This window comes from Gymnoscopelus microlampas (genome assembly GCF_963454915.1).
Source record: "Gymnoscopelus microlampas genome assembly, chromosome: 1".
Taxonomy (NCBI): domain Eukaryota; kingdom Metazoa; phylum Chordata; class Actinopteri; order Myctophiformes; family Myctophidae; genus Gymnoscopelus; species Gymnoscopelus microlampas.
The window spans coordinates 19,905,949-19,922,104 of NC_139962.1; the positions used below are offsets into that span (position 1 = coordinate 19,905,949).

Below are 16,156 nucleotides of genomic sequence, written 5' to 3' on the forward strand. Positions count from 1 at the left end.
AGGTTAATGCTAATCGTGATAGGGGTTATTCTCTGACAGACACCTAACATGTTAGCATTATCCTCACTCTGGGAGACAACACAACAGCTACAGACCAAGACGACTGCAGCTGGAAGAAGTAATCAACTGCAATTTCAATTCTTCCCTGTTTAGATTTTTGTTAGCACTGAAATAAACAAATAGCAACTTTTAATTGCATCCATGGCGGACCACAAATTATATCAATATTGGAGATACAATCAGGGGGAGATGAAACAAATCATGGGAGTAGACATACTGTAGCTACCTCTCTGGAGCCAGTATTCTTTATACTATGCGAGACTCCAGAAGAAACAGATAACAAAAAACAGACATATTTTCTTTGAGTTGCTGTTGATCGCAAAGATGATTATATTTGTCTTGTAGGAATGTAAAACCCACTGTCCAACCATGGAGGGAGAGATTAAAAAGCATTAAGTAAATGATGGAAAGCATGGCAGCTAAACTGGAAATAAGGACTGATATTTTCAACATTAAATGGGCACCAGCAATATTACAATTACCGAGTACACAACTATGTATTCTCAGTGGAAAGGAGACATTAAACTGGGGTAGCCTACAAGTCAAAGGAGTCCTGTATTCCCAAGGGACTTTGTGAATGTATAAGTGTTTAGATTGTGACTGTATATACAATGATGATGTAACTGAGACTTGTCCTGACCCTTTCTTTGTCGATATCCACAGTTTCCCAATTTCAAGAAGTATACGGGTAAACATATGGGTAATTACATGAAGGGATGGTATCTATATGTGCCTGTGTCTGTAATGCATCTACATAAACTGACACAAATTATGTATAAACAGACACAAATTCTGGTTGGTTGATGCAATGCTTAATATCTGTGATGTGATCTTTGTGTGTAAGTTCGTTCTACATGACTGATGAATATGAAAATAATAAAAGTCAAGTGCAATTTAGACTTAGATGTTTGTACAGTTTAAAAAAAAACATACAGACACAATACACAGATGCCCAGGTCAATATACAAAAAAACACTTCATAACATAATGAAACTAGCCTAATACAGTAATTAAAAGCATAGATAGCAATGTTCACTGGAATTGAAAAACTTTACATATTCAGAGGCATAGCATCTTGTCACCAGATCTTCTCTTGTATGCGCTGTAACACTTGAAAGATGTCATATAATAGGAAATGAGGAAGTAAAAGACAGCATTGAATCAACTAGGTACCATACAACTATCTTTTATTTGGCTTAATGGGTTTTATCAAAAGAACAATCCCCAAGGAGTATTTCATTTTGGTACTTCTTTCCACTTGTGAAAGATTTACCAGCAAAAATGAATTTAGCTGCTATGCTGTATTTATGCATTTAACTTTGATCAAGTCAGTGAGGGTTACATCAATTTCTGTTTTGAAACAATACCTACAGATAGTATGCAAGTCATTTGGTGAGGCTTGTTAACTTAAAGCCTCTGGTGCCCTAAAGTAACAAATTCCCAATCTGTCAGTGGCTATGGCATAACATTTATATGGAAGATTATACTGTAGAACACTTTTTCTACATGAGTAAATTACATGTAGACTTCTTGAAAGTATGAAGACATTTACTTTTCACTTATGATCCAAGTACAAAGGTATTAGGGGTAAACTTAAGTGTTCAATTATTGTCAACTTAAAAGTAGGCTACATTTTATAACTAAAGTGGGCCAAATTAGTCTTGGTGAGCCTGGTGATATCTTAAAAGTAAAAGTAAACACAGTAGCCTACCTACTTTTTTGTGATCTTTTTTTTTGTTAAAATTAAAAGTTGTTTTGGTGTGTTTGTCAAAAAGTTACATTTAGATCGTAATCATTGCTACAGCATGTTTAACAGGGGTCTCCCCATCTCTCTATTTAGTAAACAGAAAATATAAAATGTTCAAGTTCACCAGCTACACCAGCTTAATCCAATCAGGAGATTGGATGAAACTATCTATCAGTTTTAGTGTTCCATTTTGTTTGTATTGCCTGTATCCAGTTCTCTCTCCTGATAGGATAACAATTTTATTACGACCTGAAAAGGAATAAAACATGACAAACAAACCTGCAAATATGCACAGCTTTGAGTTGCTCATCCTTCATGATGGCTGACGATGGCTCAGCTGTCAAAATGTGTGTCAATGCCTTATTACTTTATTTAAAAGGGCAAATTGAAGATAACTACTAAAGGACAGATTTGGAGATAAAAGATATGTGTATGCTATGCCACCGAGTGCAGGTGAACTACAGTTTAGTACAAATCCAAAGTTAAAGTCAGACGTCAGAGCGGACAGGAGTTCATCACAGTTATAGGAATCCAACACGATGAAGTTATCCAAAAGAAACGATAAATTGCGAGGTGAGTAGGGCTAGGCTACCAATAATCAGTGGTGGAAAAAGTAGGCTATACTCGCTACTCAAATGTTTTACTGAAGTAAAAGTATCAATACTGCAATGTAGAAATACTCTGTTTCAAGTAGGCTAAACGTCCGGAATTCAAAATTAACTTGAGTAAAAGTACACAAGTTGGTATGAAATTATACTTAAAGTACCCAAAGTAAAAGTACTCCTTATGCAGAATCAGAATGTCCCATTTAACCAGTTTTCAAATGCATAAAATGTACAAAACTCTTTTGAAAATAGCAGACTCACAATGTAGATCGGCTATTTTCAAATGGCCGAAATAAGTATATAGGGCTGAAGTGGTTAATGTATGTTTTGTAATTATAATCACAATAATCACAATCTACAGTTTTCAAATAATTGTAGTGAAGTAAAAGTACAATATATTCCTCTGAGATGCAATGGAGTAGAAGTAAGTAGCCTACCGAAAATTGGAAATACTCCAGCAAAGTAAAAAATACCTCAAAATTGTACTTAAGTACAGTACTTGAGTAAATGTACTTAGTTACTTTACACCATTGCAAATAATGCTACCCGATTTTCTTCTGAAAACTGCCCACAGCCTTGTGGGTAGAGTGGGTTGAAATTGGGACAGTTGGGGTTAGTAGACTGGTGATGATGTGATTGTGCGTGACGTGACAGTCATGAATTAAGAGGGCTGTTTGCAGCTCTGCTTTTTGATGATCAAACGAAATGCTGATTGCATGTTCTGTCAGACGAAAATTACATGCTGTTTAATATGCATATTTAACACTGTATTTTCTGGCATAATCATTTTCCTCTCTGCCTTCAAATTATTTGTATATTATAGGAGGCGAAAATGTTTTGTCTTTTTTATTTATTTTTATAGAATACTTTAGGCTATGTTAATATTTTTGTTATAGACTATTCAATATATTGTCGATAAATGAATGAATAAATAAATAAATAGCAATAATTAAGTGAAGTGAGAACCGATTGAAAGCCTTGTTTGAATAAATAAATAACTGTATTTATAAAAAATAATGTGTCGCAACCTGGTGTCCCGACCCACAGGTTGAGAACCATGGGCTACTGCACGGGATCCAATGGGCGGACCAGTGAGTGAGTCAGCTGGTAACTAACTAATATAGCTCCACCGATTTTTGCAGCCTACACTTCATTACACTAATGCCTTTTTGCCAAATATGTACGAGAAGGTGGAAATGTTCATGCATTTGCTACAAAGAAGATTGCAACTTTAGGTAATTAAACTACCGTACACACATCTGGAAAGTTCGAAAAGATGGAGCTGCAAAACAATTCGCTTATTTTAAATAAATGTCAATGATATTTAATCATAGCCTATCTATGCGATCCATGTGATGGGGAGAGTTACATGGTGTTACCATTCTGTTGTTTGGTTGTCCATCCTTTGCTCCTGCCGTGCTGCTATACTGGAGTCTATCTACTGGAACAGCTCCAACACAAGGTAGGCTTATTGATCTGTCACAATTTTTACATAATCGTCTATTCGCAATTATTATTATGTTGAATAATGTTCAAACATGTTAAAAATGAGTGGAAATAGCTGATCCACAAGCTCACAAGGCATTGTGAGGTGTTGTGAGCTTGTAGATCATCTATTTCCACTATCAATGTTTTTTTTTAAAGTATAAAGTTATTAAATAGTAATCAGTAATTGCTTTGGATATTTAAGCTATTTGTCATTATGAAGCCGAAAATTGATTGATTCTTTTACTGTTTTAATGTGAATGTCTCTGCTGGGTGGCACTGCACTCCAAATTAAAGACATATTAATGTGTGGCAAAACCCGCTTCATGGCAGGAATTCAGAATATATTGTGTGATGTGGTTTGATTTGATTAGATTTGTTCTGTCCCTGCACATTTTGTGAAGTGCACTTTGATCAGACATTAAATGGCATTAATGAGAATTAACCTTCATAAAATTGCATGACCTATAAATAGCATATAAACTAACAGGCTGTAAAATAGATGCTATTCATTATTATGCTCATATTACAGGTGATGTCTATGCCTGTTTTATTGGATATCTGTGCAATACCAGAGTCACAACACTATGTTGTTCCTTATTCTGTGATATCCTGAATGTACCAGGCCAAAAAAGTATGTTAATCAACATTCCCTTGTGTTTCTCCATATCCTCATACCCCCCCTCTCTCGCTCTCTCTCTCTCTCTCTCTCACACACACACACACACACGCACACGCACACGCACACGCACACACGCACACGCACACGCACACGCACACGCACACGCACACGCACACGCACACACGCGCGCACACACACACACACACACACACACACACACACACACACACACACACACACACACACACACACACACACATAGATTCACTCCAGGTCAGGGTCTGGTCCTCTTTCCTCAGATTGGAGACAAGATGGACATTGTCTGCCCCCGAGTTGGGGCTTCATCTGGGGGGGAGGAGGAGTTCTACCGCGTGTACCTGGTGACTCGGAGTCAGATGCAGAGATGCATCGTTGACAAGACAGATGCACCTCTTCTCAGCTGTGATAAGCCTCACAGGGATGTGAAGTTCACCTTTAAGTTCCAGGAGTTCAGCCCAAACCTCTGGGGTTTGGAGTTCCTCAAGGGGAGGGACTATTTTATTACCTGTGAGTTATGCACTCAGTTTCACCTCAAAGTGGTTCAGCTTCAAGTTGTAGATTTTGTAATATCCATCTAAAATCTTTTTGTGTACTGAAAGTGCAACATTGTCTTGCTTATAGCCTACATGAGGAAGAGCATTTGAATCTATGCTATTATCTGTTTTTCCACGAGCTGTAGAAGCCATCATCTTTTGCGCCCTCCAATTTTATTAGTTCACACAAGAGTGTGAGCCTTGCTGTGGGGTCAATGTTGGTTAACAAGAATCTTAATGCCAAGTGTTGCGTGAGAGATAAAGAGCAAGTCTTACCGTGGCGTGTATGCTAAAATCCTCAGTGTTACTTTAACTCAGAGAGTGTCCAAATGGAACAAAATTGTCCATTTGTACACTCTTCGAGTTATTGCCAGTCATACACAGTACCTTGTTCTGTTCTGACAGCACACATCGCAGTGGCATGTCAGTGGGATTCATTCTAAGAGCTTACATGCCCCAAATCACACAAGGCTCTTACAGCATCAGGCAGATTCGATGTGAGCTTTCAGCACAATGTCACTGGTAGACAGTGAGACATTGTTATCTGACCTAAATGGTCCTAATAAGTGTGTGTGTGTGTGTGTGTGTGTGTGTGTGTGTGTGTGTGTGTGTGTGTGTGTGTGTGTGTGTGTGTGTGTGTGTGTGTGTGTGTGTGTGCGTGCGTGCGTGCGTGCGTGCGTGCGTGCGTGTGTTTGTGTTTGTGTGTGTGCGCGAGCGTGTCTGTCCGTCCGTCCGCGTGTGTGTGTGTGTGTGTGTGTGTGTGTGTGTGTGTGTGCGTGCGCGAGCGTGTCCGTCCGTCCGTGTGTGCATGTGTGTGTGCGCGCGCGCGCGCGTGTGTGTGTGTGTGTGTGTGTGTGTTTATGTCACACATAAATGCACAAACTGATGTGTGACAGTTTAGTAATTCAAATGCTTCAAGTTAAGGGGCTTTAAGCATTTGCATGTTTTAACCTGTGCTGATGTTATGATTTTGGTTGTGTTAATGTGTGCTTAGGCTACTTTGTGTTATGTATGCATGATGCTGTTAAGCATGAGAGAATTCTTTGCTGGAAAATTGAAAGCTATTCAGAAGGAAAATGTAATGATCTTGAGTACTGCTTACACATTCAATTCATTCATTCTTCTCCACCACCCCTCCTCTCTCTCTCTCTCTCTCTCTCTCTCTCTCTCTCTCTCTCTCTATATATATATTTATATATATATATATATATATATATATATATATATATATATATATATATATATATATATATATATATATATATATATATATATATATATATATATATATATATATATATATATATATATTTCTTTATCAGCTACTTCTACAGGCACCTTGCAAGGTCTGGATAATACTAATGGTGGGGTTTGTAGAACCAAATCCATGAAACTGGTACTGAGAGTGGGCCAGAGTGAGTATTTGTGTGTGTGTGTGTGTGTGTGTGTGTGTGTGTGTGTGTGTGTGTGTGTGTGTGTGTGTGTGTGTGTGTGTGTGTGTGTGTGTGTGTGTGTGTGTGTGTGTGTGTGTATACATGTGAGAAAGAATGATGTATTGAGAGAGACAAAAAAAATGAAAAATATTATTCTGCTAGTTTGGCCAGAGCCTTAAAGGACGACTTCACCCATTTTCAACCTATCTTCATATAATAGATCCTCACTAATGCTTCTGATAAAATTGTGTCATTTTTTCTACTCAGTCTGTGTCTCATAGGAGGGTTGTGGACACTTCAGAAACCCCTCTACCAGTGACATCATTGTTAGGAAGGTTTTTTTCTTCTTCAATATTCAAATGTTATAACGCGAGAACAATGGCTTCCATTATAGCATGCTAACTTTCCAGGAATAGAAAGCCTGTAGTTTCTATTAGCTTGAATTCCCCATCGATGATGTCACAAAAAAAAAAACTTCCTAACAATGATGTCACCGGTAGATTTCTGAACTATCCACAGCCCTCCTCTGAGACACAGTGAGTAGACAAAAATGGTGCCATATTATCATGAGCATTAGTGAGGACCAATTATATGAAGACAGGTTGAAAATGTGTGAAGTCGTCCTTTAATCAGAATGGAAGGGAAACCTTTGTTAGACTTGTAGGGGAAATCCAGTTTCAGCTTCACCCAGCTGATGGCTGCGCATATGGTTCTGATGAGCATACAGGTTGTGGTGGTGGGGGGGGGGGGGGGGGGGGGGGGGGGGGGGGTAGCAAGTGACTTGCTCAGGGACACTTTATGACACATAGATAGATGGACCAGGTGGCAAACCGGAGGCCTTCTGAAGTTCTGATTACCCCACGACCTCTTTACTCACTAAAGCTACGGCTAGTGACTCTTTCTGAAACGTGTTAGCAGCCTGATATAGCAGAGAGAAAGCACACCTGCTCTAAATTTGGTCAAAAGTAATATATCAGTAGTGCTTTGCTAAACACAATGATGTCTCTGTTAATATTGTATTTTGCACAACAGTGTGATGTATTAACAATCATCCAGATGGCTTTTCATATGAATTATCTCAGATCCATAATTCACATTGTTGGCAGCTTAAGACCATCACTTTAATATAGCACCGTTTGAATATTTTTTATGTATTCACAATTTGATCTAATACCAATAATGCTTGAATGTGTGCACGCCTTCTGTATTACAAATCCAAGATTTACTCATATGGCGAGTAAACCCACTAACAATGGTGTGAAAGTGGAATAGGATGACATCCCACTATGCTTGGAGCATAGTGGGATGGTGTGAATTTACATTAAGACTAACAGCTTGTTGGTATTAGAATCTTGGCAGAGCTAGTGCTGAATGAGAGTGAAACAGAGGCTGGCTGACGAGGCTAGTGCTGAAGATGTGACCATGCCAGTATGCATCCCACCATTAACCATCCCGCCTTATTCCAGGTTCTTCTGATCCGCCCTCAGAGCCCCAGGAGTCTCCGACCAGATTCCCACCCAAACAGCCAAAGTTAAAGGTCAAAGAATCCCCCACAAGAACACATGATGGGAAAAGCAATAATGGTATGTAAAGGAGAAAGAAAAATCTGACTGCATAGGTTTTGGTGCCTGCCCTATACACTTGCTATTTGAGGACAACTGTAATTTTAGTGGGTATGACACTGAATGAATATTGTATTTTTATTTCATGGCTCTTGATCCATTAGCCATCCTGCTCAATTTCTAAAAGCTCTGACTCATGAACATTCGAGGTCACGCAATCTCATTGTCCACCCTCCCAATTTCCCCCTGACCTATAATATACCAAACCCTTATCTAAACCTAGTTGTACATGTAGGCTATGTCAAATGTGTCAGTGTCTAATGCTTACTGTCTAGTATTTTTTGTCTATTTACTGTTTTTTTGTTTTCTATTTGTATTTATACCTATACTTTTATACTTACTTATTATGGGTTTTATATAAAATTGTGTACCTTATTTTGTGATTTCACTATGATTTAATGGCATTGGCTTGTGAAGACCTGGGATTTGGTCCTATACACATAAAGGTTGAGTTTAATTGAGTTGAAGATCTTAATCTTGGGTCTTGCCTAAACCACAAAATATGTTTTGCCCTATGCCTAAATGTAACTATCTCTAATGTGATGCCTAAACACAGCCATATAACGTTATACTCTAACATTATGCCTAAGGAAAAGTCTTAATGAATCTTATCTACTGTTGCCTACAGCCAGGAAAATTGATCCAATTCAGGGACACAGAGTGTATCCCAGTATGCAATGAGCTAAAGGCAAGGAGATACCCTGGACACATCCATCACAGGGCAAAAAACAACAACACTGTTTTTCTCACATTCATAGCTGTGGGCAGTTTAGACATGTTCATCCAACTGAATTCCATTTGTTGTCATGTGGGGGGAAACTGGAGTAGGCTTACCACACGTACGTCTAATGTATAAACACTAATGCCTTAATAATATTTGCAGATCTTCAAGCTAAGAACGTGTCACAATGCAACATGTTGTTAGCTTGAAGATCAGTTCTTGTCAGCCAGCTACACCGTTGCGATGGGCTATAAGTTGAACCTAACACACGGTAAACTAACACAGGGTAAACTTATAGATATATGATATTTACCAGTGAATTTGTCACCTATAATGAGGCTGGTGATGTCCTTGCTATGAGGCAGTAGTGCTAAACACCATGAATAGGTCCAAATGATAAAATTCCAAAGACGGAAAACAACACTATCCAGACTGATATTATATTTATCATGATTATCATTTAATCTCTATTTTGATTCTGTTTTTGGAAGTGATATTACTGCTATAACCTAAGAGCCGTGTATTTTCAGTGGATGGCTCCAGGCTTCGTGACATCACAGATTAGATTACGGTCTCTATTTTCTTATTTGTGTTAACATATACTGATGGAGGGTCATTAGACTGTCATTGGGGTTTCCCACCCCCTCAGGTGAAGTAAAAGCAAAATGGCCGGTGGGTGAATGTGGATTCTTGAAAATGGTATTTAACCACTTAGGCCAGGGGTTTTCAACTGATTTCGACCCAGGGACCACCATCCTGACTAAAAGCAACCTGGGGACCACCACTATTGTGCGTGGCGGGTCCATCATAGACCCACCCCACACAATAGTGGTGGGGGGTTCATGTACCAGAGGAAGCTGGAGAAAATAGCTATAATATCAATATAATATCTAATAAAATACAGCGATTTTGTTTGAATATGATGGAAAATGATTAAGGATTACTGTGATTATGGTAAGCTCACATTTCATATTACACACACACAATACAGTAAGAACTCCTGTAAGTTATTAAAAGTAAAAAAAAAAAAAAGTAAAAAAAAAAAAAAGTTTTTTTTTTTTTTTTTTGGCCAGGGACCACCTGCAATACCTCCGCGGACCACGTCCGCGGACCACCGGTTGAAAACCCCTGACTTAGGCGATAGTTGAAATAGTAGATCTACAAGCTCACAGTGTGTCTTTGGGAATCTATTACCTATAATGACATGCCCCATTCTCTGTTGTCTCTGCATGTTCTCACTCACTCACAGGGGAGGATGCCTCTGTCCCCAGTGATGGTACAGAACCAGGGTTATTCATAGGGGTCGTTTCTGGCGGTCTACTGCTGATCCTTGTCATCATAGTTCTGTTGGTTGTGTTGTGGAAGTGCCACCAGCGTCGCTGTGTTCCTGACGTCCAACAGTCTGCCTCCATGTCCCTCAACACATTGGCTGGGCCAAAGCGGGGCAGTGTCACCAGTGACAATAACGGTTCGGACCGCAGTGACGTTGTTTTCCCACTCCGGGCGTCTGACAGCATGTTCTGTCGTCATTACGAACCGGTGAACAGTGACTATGGGCCCCCTGTCTACATAGTTCAGGAGGTACCACCACAGAGTCCTACAAACATCTACTACAAGGTTTAATGGAGCTGTTTTGAAAGTAATCAAAACCGTAATGGAGCAGCAAGCTGGCAAGTGTTAAACAAGACTTCACCAAGACAAAACAAGGACTAGATACTAGTCTAGTATGTAGCCTACCAGTGTCCTGAATCTAAGCTGCTGGAAATGTGGATCGGCTGGGCCTCAGTACACAGCAAACATCAGTGTTAATAACTCTGAGAGTGTAAAATGTTACATTATCACTCTGGATAAACTGATAAATTAGTACTGATGATTTACTGTGTAGTATAGAGAGCTGTTATGTTGTATGGACAAACAGATTCCAGTGTTAAATATATCTTTGAGACAGCCTACATACAAATTATTCATTTTACGTAGGCTGGTGGAGATTTTCCAGTCCCTAGAGAGAATACATTGGGAAGTTTTATATCAGATATTTGCATGATGATACACATGACATCCACACAATTCAGGTTAAAAAGTAAAGTTGCCCTTTAATTAAGGTTTCTATTTATTTACTTTGTGAGAATGAGTGACTTTATCACTGACTGATAAGAGGATTAATTGCTAGAACTTAGATTTTATTTATCAAAGAAGCTGCCATATGGCAGCTACATTTTGTACAGATAATATGTTTTCTTTTCATAAATGTAAAGTCATTTCTCTATGAGAGACAGGTTCTCTATCAGATACGTCTGTTAAAGAAATGACGTCCACACACTTAGAAATATATGTTAAACATTATATGTTTTCACAGTTGGAATGTTTGTTGGAATTTTCTTTGTGTGAAATGTTGTTAATTATTTATTTGCAAATTATGATTTGCTTTCATTGAGATTTTTAAACTCTGACTTGTACTTTGCCTCCACAAAATCAAGACCAAGTTTATTAACACTGGATTTTCTTTTGTTTGACCTCTCTTTATGATAGAGTGGAGGAAAGAATATAAATTTTCTTACCATAGCAGGGCACCTAGACGTGTTTTGTTGCTCTTTTTGCCTGGTAAAAGAGATAACCATCTCAGTTGGACTCACCTGGTTAAATAATAGAGAACTATATAGTAAAGTAAAATGCTCTCTGGTAAATGGGGCATTTTATAGCACCTTTATCCAAAGTGCTTTACATTCACCCACCAACAGCAGACGAAACAGACCAACAGCAGACCAACAGCAAGGCACCAACCTGCAACTGGGGTTCAGTGTCTTGCTCAAGGAAGCCCGGGATCGCACCGGGAACCTTCTGTTTCCCATGCGGCTGCTCTACCTCCCGAGCCACTATACAGCTGTGCCCCAGCTTCCGCTCATAGCATAATGATTTATGGTAAGGATACTTGTACTGTAACACATGTCTTATTCCTGCAGGTTAATGGTATTGGAAAAATCCGCCAGAAACCACAGCCGATTTATTACCTAACTAAAGACTAGTACAATGAAATTTGTCTTTAAAAGCATGTGTTTTTGTACACTTAAGGAGTTTACATATTACTTAAAAAAACAAAATGTATTAAGTATTTAACAATTGTATTATTTTCATGTTCCTGATTCTCTGTGTAATATCTGTGGGCAAATATGTGTCATGCTTCTTCATCCACATCATGTTTCACATTTTCAGGTTGTCAGCTTCCATGAGCTGTCAACGCCACTAGGGACACTGCTGTTTCAAATAACAAGTTACAAGACATGCTTGGCTTCTGCTTGGTCTGACTCCTCACCTGATGTTGAGTATAATACATTTAAAACTTGCAATCAAATTAGCTTTCTTTTAGTTTGTAGTGAACAGACACCCTCAAATCAACTCTTCTTCCTGTGTAATCCTGTCATAACAAACAGGAGCATATGTTGTGAATGGATTAGTAGGCTACTACTTCTTTTACAGATTCAGGTGATATTAGTTACCACCTCTAGATCGGGAAAGTTCACAATCAATACATCAATATTGCAGACAATACCAGACTACACTCAGTTGTATTTAATTCTATAAACAACCAACCGGAAATTCTTGATCACTTTGTGCCATCTACAGTATATAATAGCTGTGAGCATATTGTGAAGACAAAAAAACAAATTAGACTGTGACTGTGACTCTGAAACATTAAAGAACTAATTCGTTGCATGTGTGTTTTTCCACCCCCATGCTTGAAGTCCATACTTGCTCTTATGAGATGTTTTTGTCCTGTGTGAAGCTTCACAGTTGAATGGACCATGGTAAGGCGAGGTGAGTTCAGTTGACCTCTAGGTCATAGAGAGACAATGGCAGCCAGGCTTCTATAGGAAGAACAAAACAGAACCCCCAGGCTCCTGGCCCCTGTTGTGGGAGGAGCCTCGCCATGGTAGGACATTTTAGAGAAATGGGGCAGAAAAGAAGTAGAGTAGCATCACCAAGGGGAAGTTCTGTATTTCACGTCCAGGCTTGACTGTCTCAACCAGCCCCCTAAAACAGTGTTTAACGTAACACACTTTCGCAGGTGTTGCTTTCTCAGTTGTGTTTTACAGTCACACACAGGGAAAACATAAAAACAAAAAAAGACTCTGCACCACACTGTACTGTTCATATAGAAATGACCATTTTTCCCATAGCGTTTTCTCTCATAATATTTTTTCTATCTGGGGAAAAAGTGCAACAAATATGCATTATCGATTCATTTTCCCAAACCAAGCGGTTCACGCTTGCAAAATGATTTTGTCTCGAAAGCATGGCTTTTTGAGAGTGAGGGGGTGAGGTCTCATAAGGACAGCCATAAGCTGCCTGTGACCCCATGGGAAGATGTGTGGTCTACAACCTCCCTCGTCCACCCACCCCCCACCACACTTCCAGAGGAACTAGCTTTGTGTGGGGGGTTGGGAGTCACAAGTGAGCTTTCCTTCTCTCAACAGTAAGTGCTGTCAAAGAAAGACCCTAAGAACTGAAGTGGATATTGCTGTCAATAATCACATGAACCCTGGCATCCTGAAAATAGGTGAACATTTGGCAAAAATATCAGATCTACAAGCTCACGTTGTGGAATTAAATTGGCTATTTTTTGGCAAAGAGATTTAGTGTAGTGTAGAGGGAGAAAAGGAGGGGTCCAAGACACCTTGGGGACCACGGTCAACAAAGTTTAAGTGGTTAAACTAGATTGTGTTGTGTTCTCATATCATTGTTCAAATGTATCAATGAGTTAGAGGAGACTGGCAAAAGAGCAGTGTCAACTAAATCACCATACCTACATTTAAGTAGGCCTCATGTCTCGCACCGACGCCACCTTTGTCTGAAGGCATCATAGCAAGAGAAATGTCAAATACACGTTTTTTTTATCACCCGAATACAAATTATTCCCAATATTAAACATAAATTAATGTATTATTGTATTACTTACTTACTTAATTACTTACCACTGTAAGTTAATGCTTGATCTCCTTCTCCTCTCTGAAGATCGAGATACATTTAAAAAAAATTATAATAATAATTTCAGTGGCTTTAAGTGTTTTTTAAGTGTTTCCTTTTTCAGTTACAAAGCCACTATGTGAAAAGCATACTGATATCCTACTGTACTTAGTTTGATAGTACCCTCTGCTGGCCAGCAAACATACTGTATCTCACTTATGAACAGCTGGTTCACATTCAACAGATTCCAACAGATGATAACAAACCTAAGCCTCATATCGGAGCCATAATTATCACTCATCACAATTTTGACAGCTTAACAAACAAACAGCACATTTACATGTTTTTTTCTTTGTGGAGATACACACAGCAGTGATATTTTCAATTCACTTGTTTGGTACAGCATACAGTAAAATCCTCAGTGTTCATTTATCAGTTTGTTACTCTGAGATTGTACAACCAGCTGGACTGATTACATGTGTACACCGTTAAGAGTTAGAGTAACACTGAGGATTTATAGAGAGCACACACCTGTAGTACTTTTCAACACAGCGTATATGCATTATTGAAAACCATGGAAAACTGTGGCAAAGCATGTGAAATATGTGTGATGTCCCTTTACACACAGATAAGGTAAAAACTGACATCCTTTTTAAGAGAGTTGAGTGTACATCTCTAAAATAAGTTAATGAGTTTTTTTTTCTTTGTTCATCTATTTTAGTTGTAATGAATATGAATTCAACTTCATACTCTGATTAGCAAGTACGAATGAGCCGGACTTGGACTTTTGGAAGTGGAAATCAGTTGCAGTTGAGAGAGGGAGACAAGCTGAGGAAACTGATGTTTTGTGACTTCAGAATCAGCATTTATATTGATTAAAGCACTGCTGTACTGTCTCCTATTCAGCAGGATACAATTAGTTGGTGCAAAAGTGGGAATTAATTCAGGGGATAACTAAAAGGTGGGGACATCATGTAAAATCATGAGTTAATTTAACCACTTAAGCCCTATTCAAAAAAATCAGGAAATGCAATCTACAAGCTCATGACGTGTTGCATTGCGATGCATTGTGAGCTTGTAGATGAGCTATTATTGAAAATGTGTGCAGATTGTATTTTCTTTCTTTTTTTGGCCTATTTTAATGACATGCCAGAGTGAACGTGATGATTAACTTTAAGAGTGTATACACATCTAAACATGACTATAGATGTATAAATGTATACATTTATACTGAGGATTGGTAAATTGCTGTTTCAACAATGATTTGGGAATTGTATTAAATCTCCAATGTAAGTACTGCAGATTAATCATTTTTTGGGCATCTCTGCTGCATAAAAATATCACTGTTGTCATTATTACAGCATATTATGACAATCATACACATGTGGTATTTCATTTCCTTATTCCACCATCTATTTGTGCCAAAATTCCACTGAGTGAAGACATTGTCATGATGTGAAAATGGCATGAAATGCTCTTCATTTTATCAAATGACTGTCCAGAAATGCATTTGAAGATATCATCTACAATGCTTCCACCTCAGTCAGTTTGCTTTAAAAAAGAAAAGAAAAAAAAAGAATGATTGCAGTTTCTCAACATTCAATCCAAATGTGTTTAATTTGTTAAACACATATCAATGGAATATAGATTCATTATAGAATTACATTTAATTGTGGCATAAAAGCACTTGGGATCTAAAATGTTTACCTATATGTCTGAACAACATTCTTATTCACAAACACATACCAAGTGCACAGTTAAATATTTATAGTGAAACATTTCAGATGAATTACTGAAAACAACAACATGAAAATGAACAATAACAAACAAAGTTAGGGAAAGTTTAGTTGCAGCCGCACAATGGACAACACTAAATTAAATTACTACAGCATGGCCAGTACAGTATTGAACTGATTGTACAGATTAAAACAATGAGTTACTGAAAACAACAACATGAACAACATTAGTGGCAATCATTTTGAATTTCATTCAATGTTTATCTGATTATTATATCATCTTTGGTTTTAGATTGTATCTTTCTTATAAAGTAGCTTTAACGTTTTACACTATGCAAACGTTTTTAATAGTACTTCAGATACAACAAAGGATATGCATTGCTTAAATTACATCTATACATCTCTGGGTAAAAACAACATATGAAGCAACAGGTTAGTTCATGGTTTTATTTGTGTTATGGTAGCCTGCCAAATTAGACTGGGTTGGCCAAATACCTCTAGGCTACATATGTTTACTTCAATATCACAGCCTACCTAGTCCTAGATTCACACAATATATATATATATATATATATATATATATATATATAT

The 16,156-nt window shown here is 38.1% G+C and overlaps 1 protein-coding gene across 1 annotated transcript; it reads left to right on the forward strand.

Moving 5' to 3' along the window:
* Positions 1–3,767: 3,767 nt before the first annotated feature.
* LOC311042978 (ephrin-B2a-like) lies at positions 3,768–10,490 on the forward strand (the record flags this gene model as incomplete). The annotated part of the gene is made up of 5 exons (XM_084054087.1): positions 3,768–3,874; positions 4,782–5,065; positions 6,414–6,506; positions 7,991–8,111; positions 10,139–10,490. 5 exons carry the CDS (start codon positions 3,768–3,770, stop codon positions 10,488–10,490), a joined length of 957 nt encoding a protein of 318 aa, XP_083910213.1.
* Between the last annotated feature and the right edge of the window lie 5,666 nt (positions 10,491–16,156).